At 30.5% G+C, this 16,941-nt stretch overlaps 1 protein-coding gene across 1 annotated transcript; it reads right to left on the minus strand.

The window, feature by feature from the left end:
• Positions 1–433: 433 nt before the first annotated feature.
• Positions 434–15,807, minus strand: LOC139492830 (delta and Notch-like epidermal growth factor-related receptor). Its single transcript, XM_071280983.1, has 10 exons — positions 15,765–15,807; positions 14,507–14,548; positions 11,607–11,689; positions 9,559–9,630; positions 7,277–7,475; positions 5,376–5,470; positions 4,468–4,545; positions 3,882–3,975; positions 3,115–3,219; positions 434–567 (listed from the first exon to the last, which is right to left on the minus strand). The coding sequence occupies exons 1-10, from the start codon at positions 15,787–15,789 to the stop codon at positions 434–436; spliced, it is 927 nt and encodes a 308-aa protein (XP_071137084.1). The 5' UTR covers positions 15,790–15,807.
• Positions 15,808–16,941: the final 1,134 nt, after the last annotated feature.

A 16,941-nucleotide genomic window follows, 5' to 3' on the forward strand; every position in this document is an offset into this window, starting at 1 on the left:
TTTTCAAAGGGAAAATAAGATGTTTTCCGAATACTCCAGTGAAATAAAACCAAATCATTCTTAAGAGTAGACAAACAATTTGGTGAAAACAGTTTGTTAAAATATTTTACGGTTTTAGAGATATAGCGATAACAAGAAAAAGGGGATGGGGGAGATAACTCCCATAAGAATAAGTGTTCGGTCACACAGGGTGAGTTTTGAAACCCCCATTACTGTACAACATCATTGGCCAAAAAATCGAATCGATATGTTGTAAGACAAAAAAAGCACATAAGACGGCAGAAGAAAAAAAAAATAATCAGAAGAAAAACAAAAGGTCTTTCCACGAAAAGTGGAAAGACCTAATAATCAGAAGAAAAACAAAAGGCTTTCCACGAAAAGTAGAAAGACCTAATAATTATGTTTATGAAGTAAACAAAGAAATCACTCAGCATTACATTGTTGTTTTAAAAGCACAGTATTTACCTCTGTCGCATGAAGATCCTGTATAGCCGGGATCACACGAACAGTTATACCCCTGTCGACTGCTTGTACATGTTCCATGTATGCAGGGATTTGAAGCGCAGTCTGTTTATGAATATACAAAAAATTAAATATAGAAATATAGAAACCTATATGTAAATAGATATATAAACCGTTTTTAAAATACATTGAATTACTTGCAGTAAAATTAGCAAGAAATCATTTGATAATAATGATAAACTTACAGATAACATGACAAAGAGCATTCCCAAAAGAAACCATTGATCACAATTCAACAGGGATATATTTTTGGTATACGAATGATTCTAATTAATTATAGCAGATCAAGTTTGAAGAAGTTTCTCAGAAATACTTCACAAACAAGTATGCGCTATTTGAAATTCCACATATGATATCTTTAAACGCGATTAAATAACACAAGAGCGGATTTGAGATTAGAATTATGGTCACTTGCAACCGTACGACCAATGCTAAGTTATCGTTTGTGTGGCTTTCAAATAGTTATCAAAGGTACCAGGATTATAATTTAGTACGCCAGACGCGCGTTTCGTCTACATAAGACTCATCAGTGAAGCTCATATCTAAATATTTATAAAGCCAAACAAGTACAAAGTTGAAGAGCAATGAGGATCCAAAATTCCAAAAAGTTGTGCCAAATACGGCTAAGGTAATCTATGCCTGGTATAAGACAATCCTTAGTTTTTTGAAAAATTCAAAGTTTTGTAAACAGGAAATTTATAAAAAAAAAATAAAAAAATACATGCCATAAACAGCCTTCAAAAATAAGAAAAAAATATAATCAGCTATAAACGATTTAGAAAAAAATATATAATGGTCTCATTGATGACAAAACAAGGGTGAAAAGTATGTGAAAACATAAAGCACTGAATTACAAGCTTTCTATATGAGACAGGAACATTTAAAGTAGCGGAGTTTTTATGTTTTGCTACTGATTTTTTATATGTTGTCATTGAACAATGTCAAGTGTTTTTTCAGACTATTTATGATTTCCGTATAATATGTCCTGACTAATCTTTAACTAGCTTCCAGTCACGTCAAGTACTGTTATTTCGGTGCTATGATTTAAATGTTTTTATGTTTTCAAGATCGGGCGGAGGCCAAAAAAAACCATCATAAAACACCCACAAAAAAACGATGTTTTCATTTACGTCAATTGTAACAGATTATTACAGTGTTTTTAATGTTTAAGGGGCCAGCTGAAGGACGCCTCCGGTTGCGGGAGTTTCTCGCTACATTAAAGACCCATTGGTGGCCTTCGGCTGGTGTCTGCTAAAAAAAATATCAGGTTGTTGTCACTTTGACACATTCCCCATTTCCTTTCTCAACACCATTGTCAAAACTTTGTGAAGGGTTTAGCGCTAGTTGATTACCCACCAACATATTTAAATCCGCCGCATTCTGTATGTGCCAAGTAATGAGTATGATTTCAATAGTTGACGTTGGTTCATGTTTGTCAAATTGTTTTTTGATAAATTGTTTTGTTATTTACTATGCCGTTTTATTTTTTACATTTTTTAATGTTTTGGCTTTTTAAAGCCAACCATACGATATGCGTTTTCTCTATGTAGAAGTTTTTACGCATGTTACGGTTGGTTAAAAATAATTGCTTAAATCCATTTAAAATCAATCCTGTTACTACATTTTTTAGTTGTCTCTATGACAATTCAAAGATAGGAGTCAATAAAAACTGACAAAATCAAACATCAAACTATACCCACTAACTAAACAAATGAAAAATGGTACAGGATTATTTCAAAAAAGTTGGTAATTTAAAATTTGTTTTCGAGTAAGCTAAACCTCCCATTTGTATGACAGGTGTTTAAAATTTCGTTACATTGATTAACTTGAATGAGTCATCCAAATAGACACAATTGGTTAATGTGATGGCCAAAACTATGTAAACATACGTTTACGTTACAGACACACAACACAACTCTTTTAAAACGAATCAAACAAATTTACAAATAAAAATCTGACACTGACGCCAAACTTAAAAGTAATGGTACATGATTATACTCTGTCCAGACGCAAAAACTGTTCTTTTTTCAATTAATTGTAAACAGAGTATACACTGTTACAATACTGTACAAATCCAGTATAAGTATATGTGTTCGCAAAATAATACAACACTGTTAAAATATCTTGCGTCCTAATAGCAACTCTTGCCCCACCTGCACCAGGAAATAAAATAAAGATGTAATAAAGAAATAATTAAATTGAAAATATTGTAGATTCGTCTGAGATCGTGGATTACCAATTTATGTGGGTTTCTTGCAAATTTTGAACAAACTACTTTTATTTCTTATGCTTGTTTTTGGACTTCAGCCAAACCTAGAAATCAATTATCCACAATATTGTTGGTTTTTCTCAATATTTAGGACAACGGAATTAATAACATAAATTGTGCCAAATATAATGTATCAGATTCATGTTTTAACAAGTAATGTTTTTTCAATGATCCTTGAGACAAAAATATCTGAATATCAAACATCGGATGCAAATGGTGAAGATCGGATCGAACATAAACAGACCTAAAGTATAGGCAAATCAAGAAATTAGAGCTTTGCATGCGGGAGATATATTTCTTAAATAAATCCAGCTAGAACTTACGACATAGTCCACAAGACCTAGGGCAGGCATCCTGCAGTTGAGTCTGTGAACAAACAAACGACTCGAATGTTTTGTTGGTACATGTATGTGACTTATCAACACATGCTACAAAAACATGAATGGTATCTTTCAAACAGACAAAAAGGTGAAAACAAAGCAAACGAAAGCAAAAGAAAAATGTTTTGAAAATCGGAATCACAGCCACCTAAAGTGGTTTCTTCGGGTAAACCTTGTTTTAAACATGTTAAATAAACGATACTAAATGTTCAATTTGCTTGTGAAATTTCAGAAACAGAACATGTGTGTACTATATGCTCAATCTATTTTGATAAATTTCATAAACTGTGATTGGTTGTTAATTGAAAAACAAATTATGTAGCTTTTTTAATTTTTGAAATCAATGTTGACTGCTAATCTTGGATAGTTTCTTATAATTTATTCACAAAATATCTCCGACTGGCGCATAGAGCATATACTATTGTATAGACACCTGTTTTTATTAAAGACTCTATACCATGTAGGTCTTTTATTATTTGTATCGTTGGGTTGTTTATGTATACCTCACATTTCGTTTCAATTACATTTTAAAACAGATTATAGAATAGGTTGTGAATCCATTGAAACATTTTTCGGGAGTCTGCAAGAGGCATTAGATCTGCTCTTTGAAAAAAGGCGGTAAGGAGGAAACAGTAGCCGGATATCATTTTCAAAGTGTACTAAATTAACACAAAACTAAAGTAAGACAATATCAATGTATCCTTCATTACCTGTATAGTTATTATAACACTTCATATTGCATAAATCTGAACTACAACATGATGACAAACACTTCGTCCCTGGACTAGATTGGAGTTGCTGACACTGCAATTGAAAAAATGTTCAAATAACAGTGCGTTAAAAATGTCATTGTATAAGACACTTACTTTGTCGACCAATTGGCTGAATAGATCCTCTCGAGATAAATTTTCTGTTGATTGATATGTTACATGAATTGAAGACCTTATAACAAAAAAAGAAAATTATTGTTTTAATCATTAGATAAACAGATTCTTACATTGTTACACGTTGATCAATCCTATCTCGATAGTTAAATTATAACTTTAATAATAATAATAATTAAACTATCTCGATTGAATAATCCGATAATCCACTGGTATCAAAGTAAGAATCTTGATGAGTATCCGTGGAAGCACAGTGAAAATTAAGTCATGTCATCATATAGCCTAAACGTTAAATGACCTTTGAATCAAACATTTTATACAAATAGTATTAATACCAGGCAAGATAACCTGTCATGTATTCAGAAACATTTGATATTGAACAGATATTATGATGAAGATTGCTTATGCATACCTCGTCTTGATGTCGACACCCAGTCTTCCATGTAATGCTTGATGTACTACCATTCACAACCTTCTCGATAAAACATTTCTGAAAATATTTGTTTAAAAATCGTAAAATATTAACTAGGTATTTTTGAGCTGCGAAATCAGAAAAGAAAAATATAAACCACACACCGTAAGAAAATCTTAATATGGAAGCCAATCGAAAAAAAAACAGCAACATACGAAATATATATATATAACATAAAAGTCGTTTATCAATTTTTAAACCTTATCAAATTTATAGCAGATCATTGAACAAAATGAGTATGTAGATTTCATAACGACTAGAAAATAAGACCCAGAAGAACTGAAGAAAAATAAGACAAGCAGAAATTGTGTCCAACACAAACTGTATAGTAGTCTTACCTGAAGAGATGCACAACTGTTGATAAACTTCGTGTCTGTAAAAAGCCCGGCTCCTTATTTTCTATTTGTAATTTAGCATCTTCGTGTTAGTTACAAAAAGGTTAAATCACAAAAATACTAAATTCTTAGAAAAATTCAAAACGGAGAGTGCCTAGTCAAATGACAAAAGCTCAAACACATCAAACGAATTAGATAACAACTGTCATATTTCTGACTTAGAACAGGTATTTACCTATGTAGAAAATGATGGATTAAACCTGGTTTTATAACAAGCAAATCCTCTCATTTGTTTGACAAAAATAACATAATCTATATTAAATTGATCAACACATTCAAAGACTTTGAAAGGTTTAGAGATAGTCATATTGTATAAAACGTGTTCATCGTTGAACATCATAATTATATGAATCTTTAAACATCTATTTTTTGTTTTATGTATCGTTTGGTGTAAACACTTAATTAGTCAACATATATTTCATAAAGTATTTTTCGATAATATAAACAGCTTACCTGGTCTTTGTCACATAATTTGATAGTGTTACATCTTTCTTCATTTGTAGTCATGGTAGTAATGCAATTGAAACAAATCATTTCGTGCAGAAATCCTGTAATTTATTGTAATTATCCGTAAGATGTCAATACATTTACATCAAAATATTAAGAAAATTAAAATACACAGCAGGTATGTCAAATTACATTTTAAACACAGTCAAATACATGTATATCAATTACACAAAGAAAATAAATAAAATGCAAACTGTGTTTAAAAACATCACTTTAAGAACAACAACAGTGCGCTAGTACATGTATCTTACATTGACGTTTGTTATGCTTATAAACCTTATGATACGTATTGTCTACAACAATGTACAATTATAACGATAACTCTTGTAACACGTTACTTTTTGTTCCACAAGCTGTTTTTTTTTTTGTTCTTATCAACATAAACAAACATGCTTTTCTTAATATTTTTTTGGTAGATTGTGCGAATCCTTCATAGAGGCTATATGTGGACTAGCAGTTTTGTCTACATGAGGGAGCATTATATTTATTGCAGAATCATTCATTACGAGTATCAAACTTATAAACTGTGTCAGACATGTATCTACTTTATTTATGTGCATATATACATAAACAGGTACAAAACTTTCATAGAGTTTTGAACAAATACAGAAGAAAAAAGAATGTTTGTCTGTTTTGTATTGTCCTCATAACAACTTAATTTTCGAACAGTTACAGACATTGCATAGAACTTTTTAAATCCCAAAATAGGATAAGAACAACCGAAAAACATTTTATCTGTATATAAACGATGTGGATAGAAATGGACCTACTAACGTTTCGCCTTTAAGTGTTACCTGTTAGATAGACATCGGTTTACATAAAACTTCTTTATCAAAAACTTAAAATATCGCATTAAAATGTTTAAAAACATTTCAACTCCCAAGTAAATTTTGATATATACTTCTCAAACCATGTTTAGTTTTGTGGGAACAAACAGCTTTCATAAAAAAAAGTGGCGAAAGAAACCCAAGGAATTTCTATAAGTCAAAACAAGCTGACAATACCATGGTTAAAAACGAAAAACAACCAAAGTCAGAAAACAAAACTCAATACAGAAACATGAACGACATGAACCCTAACAATACAGGGGATTATCTGAGGTGCTTCAAACGAATAAACATAGTCTGTTCCACTAGTGGCACCCTTAATGCACATGTAAGTAAAAGACTAAATTAATGTAAAGTCTAGTTTGTTTGGTCACACTCAAAGATTGATTAATTGATTGATTGTGGATTCTGAAAGTCCAGTGGCAAATAAATCATACATGTTCATGACGAGAAAGAATTGATAGTAACAATAACAGTACATATGTGTGTAGTCCTTAAATGAACAAAAGTGAACTCGGAAAAAACTTGATGACAGCTTTTCACGTTAACATAAGAAATTTTAAGCAGACAAGTAACTTAATCCGATCAGTGGTACACTATGCCTAAGTCTGCTTTTTAGGACTGTTGCATACGTATTGACCCGCCTGCGGACAGGTCTGCTCAAGGCCTGCGAACAGGTCAGCTCAAGGCCAGACATGTGTAAAAGTATGCTCTTCGGTGAGATATTACAACTACTGATTTGTTGTGGCGCTTCAATATGTTGAATAATAAGAGGACATGCAGACACTCTGTTTGATTTATTTTAAATATTAGAGTGTTTCTTTTTGAAAGGAGCTTTAACAGTTTTGACGCGAGTATATTATTTAAGGAATTACTACATCTAGTATGCATATTGTGGATTAAGAATCATTTGAGACGTTTATGAATATTCCTGAAAAATTGCCATTACTCTCATTAAGACAATTTAAGGTAAGTCAGGTAAAATCGATATATCTGAATGAAATTAATAATTCACTATACCAACAGTTCCACACATTGATCCAGCATTACATATGTCACCAAAACAGCATTTTTCACATACGACTGTATCCCCAACTGACCGGACATCACTCGATATGCTATTTTGTATAGCGTTTCGTTTTAATGTTGATGATGCAATAGGCAAAACTCCTTCATCATAATCCCTTTTCCCAAGAATGGAAGTAATCGGAGAACAGTGCTTGAATACAAAAGTGTGAGTGATATTAAAGGAAGGACAACACATATTCGGAGCTAAACGTATTAATTGTTATTTCGTGAAACTCATCTTCTGATAGTCTGCCGCGTTTTTCATTCGATTTATATATTATGTGTTTCTGTAATGCTTAACACTGAATGGCTGATTTCCAGTCATATGTTGTGAATTACTGTTGCGAAAATCTTTATATTGTTCAATAACAAGAATAAGCTATCATTTTACAACGGACGTTGTTCAGGGTACCTCGTTATTTTATTATTATCTCCCTTATTTTAAAATTACTTCATTTTGAATTACAGTAGCGTAGAGTTAGCAATTAGCATATTAAATCAAAATGGCTGTAGATATATAGGCTTTAAATGTGCTCGACATTGAATGATATTACAATGTTGTTATATATGTTTTTATTTTCAGATAATTGTGTAGTTCTTTTAAAATTATAAATATTCAACGATTGAAAAATGTTTTGTATCTTTATTTCCACACGTGTATTTGAAATAAAAATGATTTCTGCCGTTTTCATAGTACTAGAATTTCATTTAATAATAATTAAATTCAGTTATTGTAATTATATAACTTGGTATGGCTAATAATGATTTAAATTGACGGTGTGTTCAATTCATTTTATACTGGTCACCTTCATATGCTAATTAGTTTAGAGCGCAAAATGTTAGTCCGTGCATTTTACCTCGTGTGGTTTGGTCATTTGGATGCAAACCTTACACGGAGCTTGACCAAAGCTAAAGAATTTACCCGCCCTCCCATTTTCTCATTATGAATATTTTCTGCTGCTTTTCATTCATCGTTTCAGTTTTGGAAGAATATTTATAGAACCAGCGTCATTGCATATATAAAAGACTGAGTTTGGAGCTTTTATGTGTTGTAAATGGACTGGCGGAATTCACTTTAAGCTGCTATGAACTACACAGTGGCTCCTGATATAACTTTGTTACTGCTGGATCGCCCTTCAGTAATTCAATCGTCGTCTTGATTGACAAGTTGCTTGTGTTTCTTTCTTGCAATAAATGCCATGACAAATTTACAGCCAAATAAAATTTAATTTCTTTAATGATTTTGATTTATAGTTTATTTGTTGGATTCATTACATCATGAGGTCAAACAATGATAATACAGATTTAAACAATACAAGTACACTTACATTTTATCTAGGCCCCCCTTTCAATCTATTTGTGTGTATATATTAGTGTTGTCAACGGTTAACCGGTTAACCGTTCGAACGACCGAATACCGAATACCACAAACGCTAACCGGTTAACCGTACTTTTTTTTAAATTTTAATAGATTTGATATAAATTTGTATTGAAATCATTTAATAGTTGTGTTTTCTTTTAAAATTGTCGTCGTGGTAATTAAGTTGACGGATAAATTGTCCAGTATATTGATTGGTATTGTTAATCTAAAAATATGAATTAATTAGAACTTGTCTCTCAGCTTAAGGCAAGATCTAAAGGAAACATAATTAGTTTCATTTTTTTTAAATAGTAATTTTTAATCAGTAATACGATTAAATTTTACGATTTACTTCATCTTTTCATTTTTGATCTTATATTGTGTAGACCTACATATGAATGTGCAATCTCCTTCGTGCAAGTCTTTGGCATACTTTAAACTAAATGCTAACTCAAAAACTGTAAAAAGCAAACCAACGGGAATGTAATCAATGTATACTTGATGGTACGAAGATCAGGATTAATCAAGTTTAAATGAAACATCTAACATTATTGTCGGAGACAACAAGACAAAATGGAAGAATCATCGGTTCTTCTTATAGAGATGTGTAGGGTACTATTGATAAGGCCTTCAAACATTTACTTAAACTACCGGTTAACCGGTTAATCGGTCGATCGATTATACGAGTAACCGGTTAGGCAAAAGTGAACGATTTTACAACACTAGTATATATATATATATATATATATACAATAAATTTCTTTTATTGATTTGTTGTTTAAAGATTGCAGATTAAGACTTCATTTCATAGTTCCGTAGTTTGAAAAATATTTCAATCAGGTTTAATTTGTTATGGCATAAGTTTATATTTTACCTGAGTACCGCTACACCCAACATCGAACCACACGTTACCGTCGTTTGTAATATATTTCTGCATAATACATAACTGAAAAATAGGTTGATCGTAACTTAGAATATACCCTTTCGGATGAGATGACGAAAATGCCAAAGAGCCTAATTGATTTGTAAATTGTCCGAATATAACTTGCAAATAACACTTAAATTAAAGCCGAAAATTCAGCCGTATTTGACGTGAAACTGTACTTATGTGTCCCGTCATACTTTGAACCACACCATTATTTTATTTATTATTTTTACTGTAAGTCTGTTTTTTGTTATATCTACTTTACGTGAGTCTGCAATTATGTATGCCGTCATACGACAAAATTATTTTTATGTCTACCTGTGCGAATTTCAAACGCGCAATTTTACACCAGTAATGAAAACCTTCTTTCATTTATGGGTAGACTTTACATACTAGATAAATTCAGCCGTATAAGAAAAGCAAAATGAGAATGTTAAATTTGATGTATGCCTTTTTGTGCTACTTTGTTACATTTGTTGTTTATGTAGTGATATTAAGATGATAACACAATATTGACTGTTGTACCCCTATTTTTGACATTTTTACTCTTTGAGTATGTTTGTTTTGTTCATGCATCGTTGACAATGTAATGGAATTTGATGCGACTGTCATACAAGTGAGAGGTTTAGCTAGCTATAAAACCAGGTTCAATCCACCATTTTCTACATTAGAAAATGCCTGTACCAAGTCAGGAATATGACAGTTGTTATCCATTCGTTTGATGTGTTTGGACTTTTGATTTTGCCTTTTGATTTTTGATTTTCCTTTTTTAATTTTCCTCGGAGTTCAGTATTTTTGTGTTTTTACTTTTTACAGCTATATTTAGTTTCTCTAATTCTTCGTCAATTTATCCCTTTCTGCACCCATTGTATAAAAAATATTTAATCAACGTGTGGTTCGTTTGATCTCAGTTCTTCATTGGTTAAAGTCCGATTATAAAGTCGAATTTTCTTGCTTTCTTCTGAATTTCCTATAGTGACGGCATGAAAAAAAGCGGCCATGCCTGATGACGTCACATAGAAAGAACACATCATTTTGCAAATCATTCAAAAAGAAGGAATAAGTTTGCCTGCATATTGTTTGCAAATCATTAGAGAAACAGATTCCACCACTAAATTTCGTGTGATGCGATATTTACACCCAAGAAATACCACTATGTATATATGTTTCTCACCTAATATATCTGCGCCATCATTGCAATTTAATGTTACAACAATAAGACTTAACAAGATGAAAATATCAATGTTTACAATTAAAACAGGTATGATAAAACAGCATACTAAAAATAAATGTTCGTAAAAGTGCATTTTTTCGTTGATTAACATTACAGCAACAATACTTGAAACTATTACATTGATTGCAATAACATTGATTTTCAAGATAAATAAAAACCCAAAATTTTACAAATTTCACATCTAAAATAAAGGTGACAATTTCACTCCTCTGGCGTCATCAAACAATGTGAAAGCGTAGAAAAAGATACAGTTCCTTACATTTTTTACTTTCTTTTCATTATAAGAGCATTGACCAATGTAATAAAAAGAATAACTAATCAAAGAATTCATACATCGAACAATATACATGTACAACTCGTGACCAAACAACACTGATAATCAACTAATGCTCTACGCGCGTTTGTGAATTAGTGTGTAGTTCGGTCGTTCGTTAAATATTTTTATCTATTTGAATTTTTCGATTAGTTGTTCTAAAGATATTGACATTTTCAGTCATTTTAAATCAGCTGGCTAAAATATTCGAATATTTTCTTAAGAACGTTGCTATAAATTATAACCTCAATGATTTCTGCGATTTTAGTGTCCTTAGCAATATACAAACTAAATAGCTTATGTGTTCCCTGCAATACATTAGATAAACATACACTGAAAGTAATGTTATTTAATTAAACAAACAAAAGCTACAAAGGGCATTTTGATGTGTTGATAATTATATGTTAAATAGTAAATTGAGACACGGAAACTCTGGTAACATTTATTTACCTCTTGGTCTCCACATTGTCTTACATTCTTGCAGTCTGATGGTTGAGCTACTTGGTCACATTGTAAACATACTGGTCCTCTCCCTGAAATGTTATATTTTCTACTTAATTAAAACAATATTAATATGAAATACGAGTATAGAATTAGTAAAATGTGTGACGAAAGTATTGATAGGTAATGTTCCTATCAACAAATGAGAAGTCCCTTTTCATTGTTCTAACAAGAAGATTTTATCGCCTTATTTAAATCTCTCTACGTACAAAAATGACCTTACGATAAAAAAATCAAATCCAAATAGAAGGATAAATCAATTTCATTGACATAAGTTCTAACAGTAGAGTTTTTTTTCAAGAATCCGTAATCAACCAAAATTATTGCTTACACATTTTATATTTCTAACTTTTAACTGTTAACTGACACAAACTAGCAAAACTTTCAACATTCATGTTAGAATGTTGTTGCCTTCTTAGAGAAAGATTTTTTTCTTAAAAGCGCCTCCCAGGAAATTACATATTGATATAAGTTAATAATAATCAAAGCCAAAAAACGCTTATAATGTTTTCGTTCAATTGTCGTTCAGAATATATGTAGGCTATGTACAAAACATATTTCCAAAGCTTACACTTTCAGCTAATCGTGTTTTTGTCATTCCAGCACCTCGTCAACCGTCATAGCAAATATTTTCATCGGGACTACTACTTATGTAGCAAAGTTGAGAAATCGACTCGTCCCAGAAAAAGTTATAAAGATATAATTTCTTAATCAGAACAAATTCGTTGACCCTATGTCGAAGTCATTAGAAAGTTCTAATAATCACCCTTTGTTAACCATTAAATATGTCGTGGTTTGTTTATGCGATTCGCAAATACTGGTGTTGGAGAAACCATTTTCTGTATATGCTTATCAATTTACTATTTAGATTATTGCCAGTTTACACGGTTAGTTGATTAAGTAAATGAGATATTAATAATAAAATATATTTCCTAGTCCTAGGTAATAATGTTGAGTGTTAAACGTACTTACGAAAACGATATTCAATATAAATATGGATATGATTTTGTGTTTACGATTTGTAGATATTTTTTCGAGCGAGTACTTGAGTATCACTCGGATAATCTAACGACTACTTGAATGATAAATCTTCATCGAGTTGAATTCCCTAAAGATAACTTATAATGTATATCATGAAAGTAGATCGGATGTCTTTTTCTAAACATTCATTCTGGGCATGCGGCAGAAATATTTTTGTTAGGTTTTTACAAAACGTTATACATTGTATAATTCACATTACAACACACATACATAAAACTTGAAATTTAAAGATTAAATTATCAAAGTGTCGTCAAGTATATAAACAAATTGCCGAAGAAGAAAATCCTTTTAAAAAAAAGAAAGATAAATATATCGTATAGGACAATCTACGTTTTTCTTTATTTTACATTTTTTTGAATTTTTAGGAAATTCACTGAAAAGCAATTGTTAATATAGGCAATCCCATTGTTACATTTTCCCTCAATGCTGTAAAATAAAGTTTGCTCTACATATCCGATTTTTTACATTTCAATGTATTTTAACAAAAGTTTGTGACGCAATGTTTTTATATTGAACTTTGAAAGAGCATTGACCCATCCATCTTTCATATAAGTTAAACAAAACATTATCATTTTATTGATAACTCTTGTCAATGCATAATCACACAGATGATGACGCTCTTTCGTCGACAATGAACGTCTTTAATTTATATTAAAAGATAAAAGAATGGATATTTGTTTTTGTTTTATTTTCTTGATTCTTTTTTCATTACAATTACTTGGTGGTTCTTAGATAAAGCTTACGTTTATGCGGGTTGTTTTTGTTATGTGCTAAATATATTTAAACAAAATCGCATTTTTTTACCTTTGATTTTTTATTTGATATAGTATTAATTGACCTCTTTAACTGAAATGTATAGTATAATGTAAGTAGAGTGTTTTCTATTATTGATCTATTGCTACACTTAGTTTTTAACCTTATTATGGTGGAAATATGTTTGCATAAATAATAATCAACAACATCAGGTGAATAGACATCAAGATTATATATAGATACTTTTTAATTTTGTGTATATCCTTACTTTTTATGTAAACGTTTTACGTAATGTTTTAATCAAAACTGTTCGTTTTTAAATAATATCAGAACGATAACATTGCGTACAGAATCATACTTTTATTTTCATCATTTATACACATAGTTTGAACTGTTTAAATTCAATTATAGTTTCCTTATCTTAACTATTCGTCGTACATGCTTTAATGTGAAATAAAATTTGTCCTTGAACATTCCGTGATTTGTATAGATAAATCATTCACATTCTATATTTCCGTGCAAAATAGATAATTCCGCGCAGGATATTTACAAACAAATTGTTCATAAAGTTTTTCATTTAAAATATAAAATTGAAAGGTAATGTGAGATGCAATGGCTTTAAAATGTTGTAACAAAATGCATTTTTTTGCATGCGACTAAGATAGATGCAATTTAAATTATTATAGTATCGTTTTCTAGCAATGAGATTTATTCATTTTTGTGAATTTCAACAACTGCATTTATGTAGATTAAACTAAATCATATTTTACAATCTCACAATGCGCAAGAACAAAGCAATTGGTATCAATAGTACAAATATACATATTGTAAATAAGTCTGTTAGAATAGAGAACAATTATTTTAGATCACGGTTTTGACCTTCAATTTCTGAAATAATTTAACCAAACTATTCTTATCATACAAGAAGATTTTATATTTCGATAGACGAAATGATTTATCAGCCTTAACTTGTGAAATAAATTGAGCTTAAGCAAAGTATGCCAACTACGATAACTGAATTTGCATTCTAAAAACACATCTTTTATTCTACAAACCTTCTGACTGGTGTCCTTGAAGCAGTATCAAAGTTGCAAAATCTGAAATATGCAATGTAAAAAATATCTAAAGGGCTATTTAATATACTTTAAATATGTAACGATGTCGATTAAAAAAATACAAGGCATGTTTAAACCAATATTTTTATCGATTGAGGTATATTAATTTTTTTAAATATATATCTGTTAAATATTTTGGCGTTTTAATCTCAAAATATGATCATTATTTCTCATCATTATGTCAAACATTTATTTGGATGTTTTTTGTGTACTGATTGACACGAGTCTTTGTTGCATATCTTTTTTATTAGATGTTATTAGCTTTCAGAAATTGAAGTACTCTCTAATCAGTAATTAGTACCTTTTTGGTGTGTTTTTACATAAGTATTCTTCCACATCCAATCAAAGTTTTGTTAGATGTATTTCTACTTTGTATCGATCGGATGAGTTTATCCCTTTTCAACTGAATTGTTTAATTTGTTTTGTTTGATTTCATGTTGTTAAACCCCTGTCCTAGGTAAGAGAAGTGTTCGGGCCTTCCAACAAGTTTGGCCGAGCGACATTCTGCTTGTGCATGTCTAACGTCCGGATCCTGTAAATACGTAGTTGTGTATTGTTGCTGTATATCAGTTTTGCTTTCCGTAAATTATTTTGTTCATGAATCAGGACATTGTTTTCTTGTTTTCTTGTTTACATTCTACATTTCAGTGCCTTCTATATCCCACTATGCCATATATGTGTTATACGCATAGTAAATGGCCGTACGGTAACCTATAGTTTATTTTTGTGTCATTCTTGTGAAGAATTGTCTCATCGGCAATCATACTACATCTTCTTATGTTTATATATATACATGACTAACTTTTTTTATTGATTGGACTTTCAAAAGCTGTTTATCTTTTCAATTTACAATAAGTTTATGTATGAACTTATTAATAGAAAGGCACCTATCATCACAATCGCATTATTAATGATGTAATGTAATGTATAACTTCAGTTTAAAGCTATAATTATGGGTTAAAAAAATATACATAAATTAGCAATCATCATTTTTTTTAAATATGATGTTCTATACAAAACAAACCAACAATTTGAGACTTCCAAAATTAAAAGCTTAAACACATCAAACGAATGGTAAACAACTGTCATGTTTTATTTTTAGTATTCTTGAAAATAATCCAGAAAACAATGCTTTTGCGTAAATGATTTATTAACAGCGATTGTTATTAACTCGTAGATACAAAACTAAAATACTTACAGAAAACGTATAAAAGAAATACCATTGTCGTATACAAAATGACAAGATAAGAGTTTCACTTATAGATAACACTACACAACTTGTTCGATAACCTTGTTTTGGTCATTTTCGAACTATTAAATGATTTATTGTACCGTTTTACACTGAAAAACAGAATTTGTAAGAGTCATGTAATATACATGATATATGTTTGACGTTCTTCAATTATGTTTGTATTTTTAAAAAAGTACAAATGCCTACATTTACATTTAAGGATGTGGTCATGTCAGGTTTGCAAATCTTTGTCAGCATGTTTGTACTCTTTGTTTTTTTACTACGTTAAAGGGTAAAATATATACTACTTTTTTGTTCATAGAAGATTTCAATAGTTCCTGAAAAGGTGATTGTCAAATCGTAGATGATTTTAGATTTTTTCATCACGATTTGAGACCCAAATAGTGCCGTTGCTAAATATAAGGTTATACTCCTTGTCAGCCTCATCTAGCCATTTTGTTTTTAAATCAAATACCCTTAACCAAGGAATTGTATATTTAAAAGGAATGGAAACGCGGCCGACTTCAAAGAAAATATTATGATGCATCTCTTGCTTTGACCGGGTGTTAATTACACCCCATCGCTCTAACTGGCTCATTACTTATCTGGTAGAAGTTATCGAACGTGGTCATTTAATCTGACACTAGTTATCTAACTTGACAATGATATTTTTTTCTTCTTAGGCATGTTTCTGTAATAAAAAATAATGACTAAAACATCATTCTAAGGGGCATTCTGTTTCAATTTGCTTGGCGTAAATAAATCATATTATTGTTATTTTTGAAGATAATTCGAAATACACATTCTATTGTAGAGTAACGGTACTTACATTGTGTAGTACGAACGTGGTAAAGTAGCTAAGTGATAAAATAAATTAATCCAAGAAAAAAAAATATAACAATACAACCACATGCAAAGTTAGTAATAAAAAACTTATTATTCAATTTTTTTTTTATCGTATTATTTCATGAAGGTATGTCATAATCAGATGATATCGGACATTTTACGAGTGTTAAAAAGTTTTCATGCAAAATAAAGAACATTTTAAAAATGTAACTAAATGACTGTTAAAGAAAGAAGTTAATAAATTATTATGAAGGAAGGAAAATTTTAACAACTGCAGTATATTATCTAGATAAAAGAA

This window comes from Mytilus edulis, chromosome 10, assembly GCF_963676685.1.
Source record: "Mytilus edulis chromosome 10, xbMytEdul2.2, whole genome shotgun sequence".
NCBI classification, from domain to species: domain Eukaryota; kingdom Metazoa; phylum Mollusca; class Bivalvia; order Mytilida; family Mytilidae; genus Mytilus; species Mytilus edulis.

Bases quoted from the DNA above. Each gene is read 5' to 3' on its own strand.
- LOC139492830 (XM_071280983.1), bottom strand. From the start codon at position 15,789: ATGGTATTTCTTTTATACGTTTTCT. The intron at 7,476-9,558 runs GTAAAATATAAA...TTTGTATTCAAG, and splicing joins TTGGGTGTAGCGGTACTCAG to CACTGTTCTCCGATTACTTC. The intron at 3,976-4,467 runs GTATGCATAAGC...TTTCAATTGCAG, and splicing joins GGTGTCGACATCAAGACGAG to TGTCAGCAACTCCAATCTAG.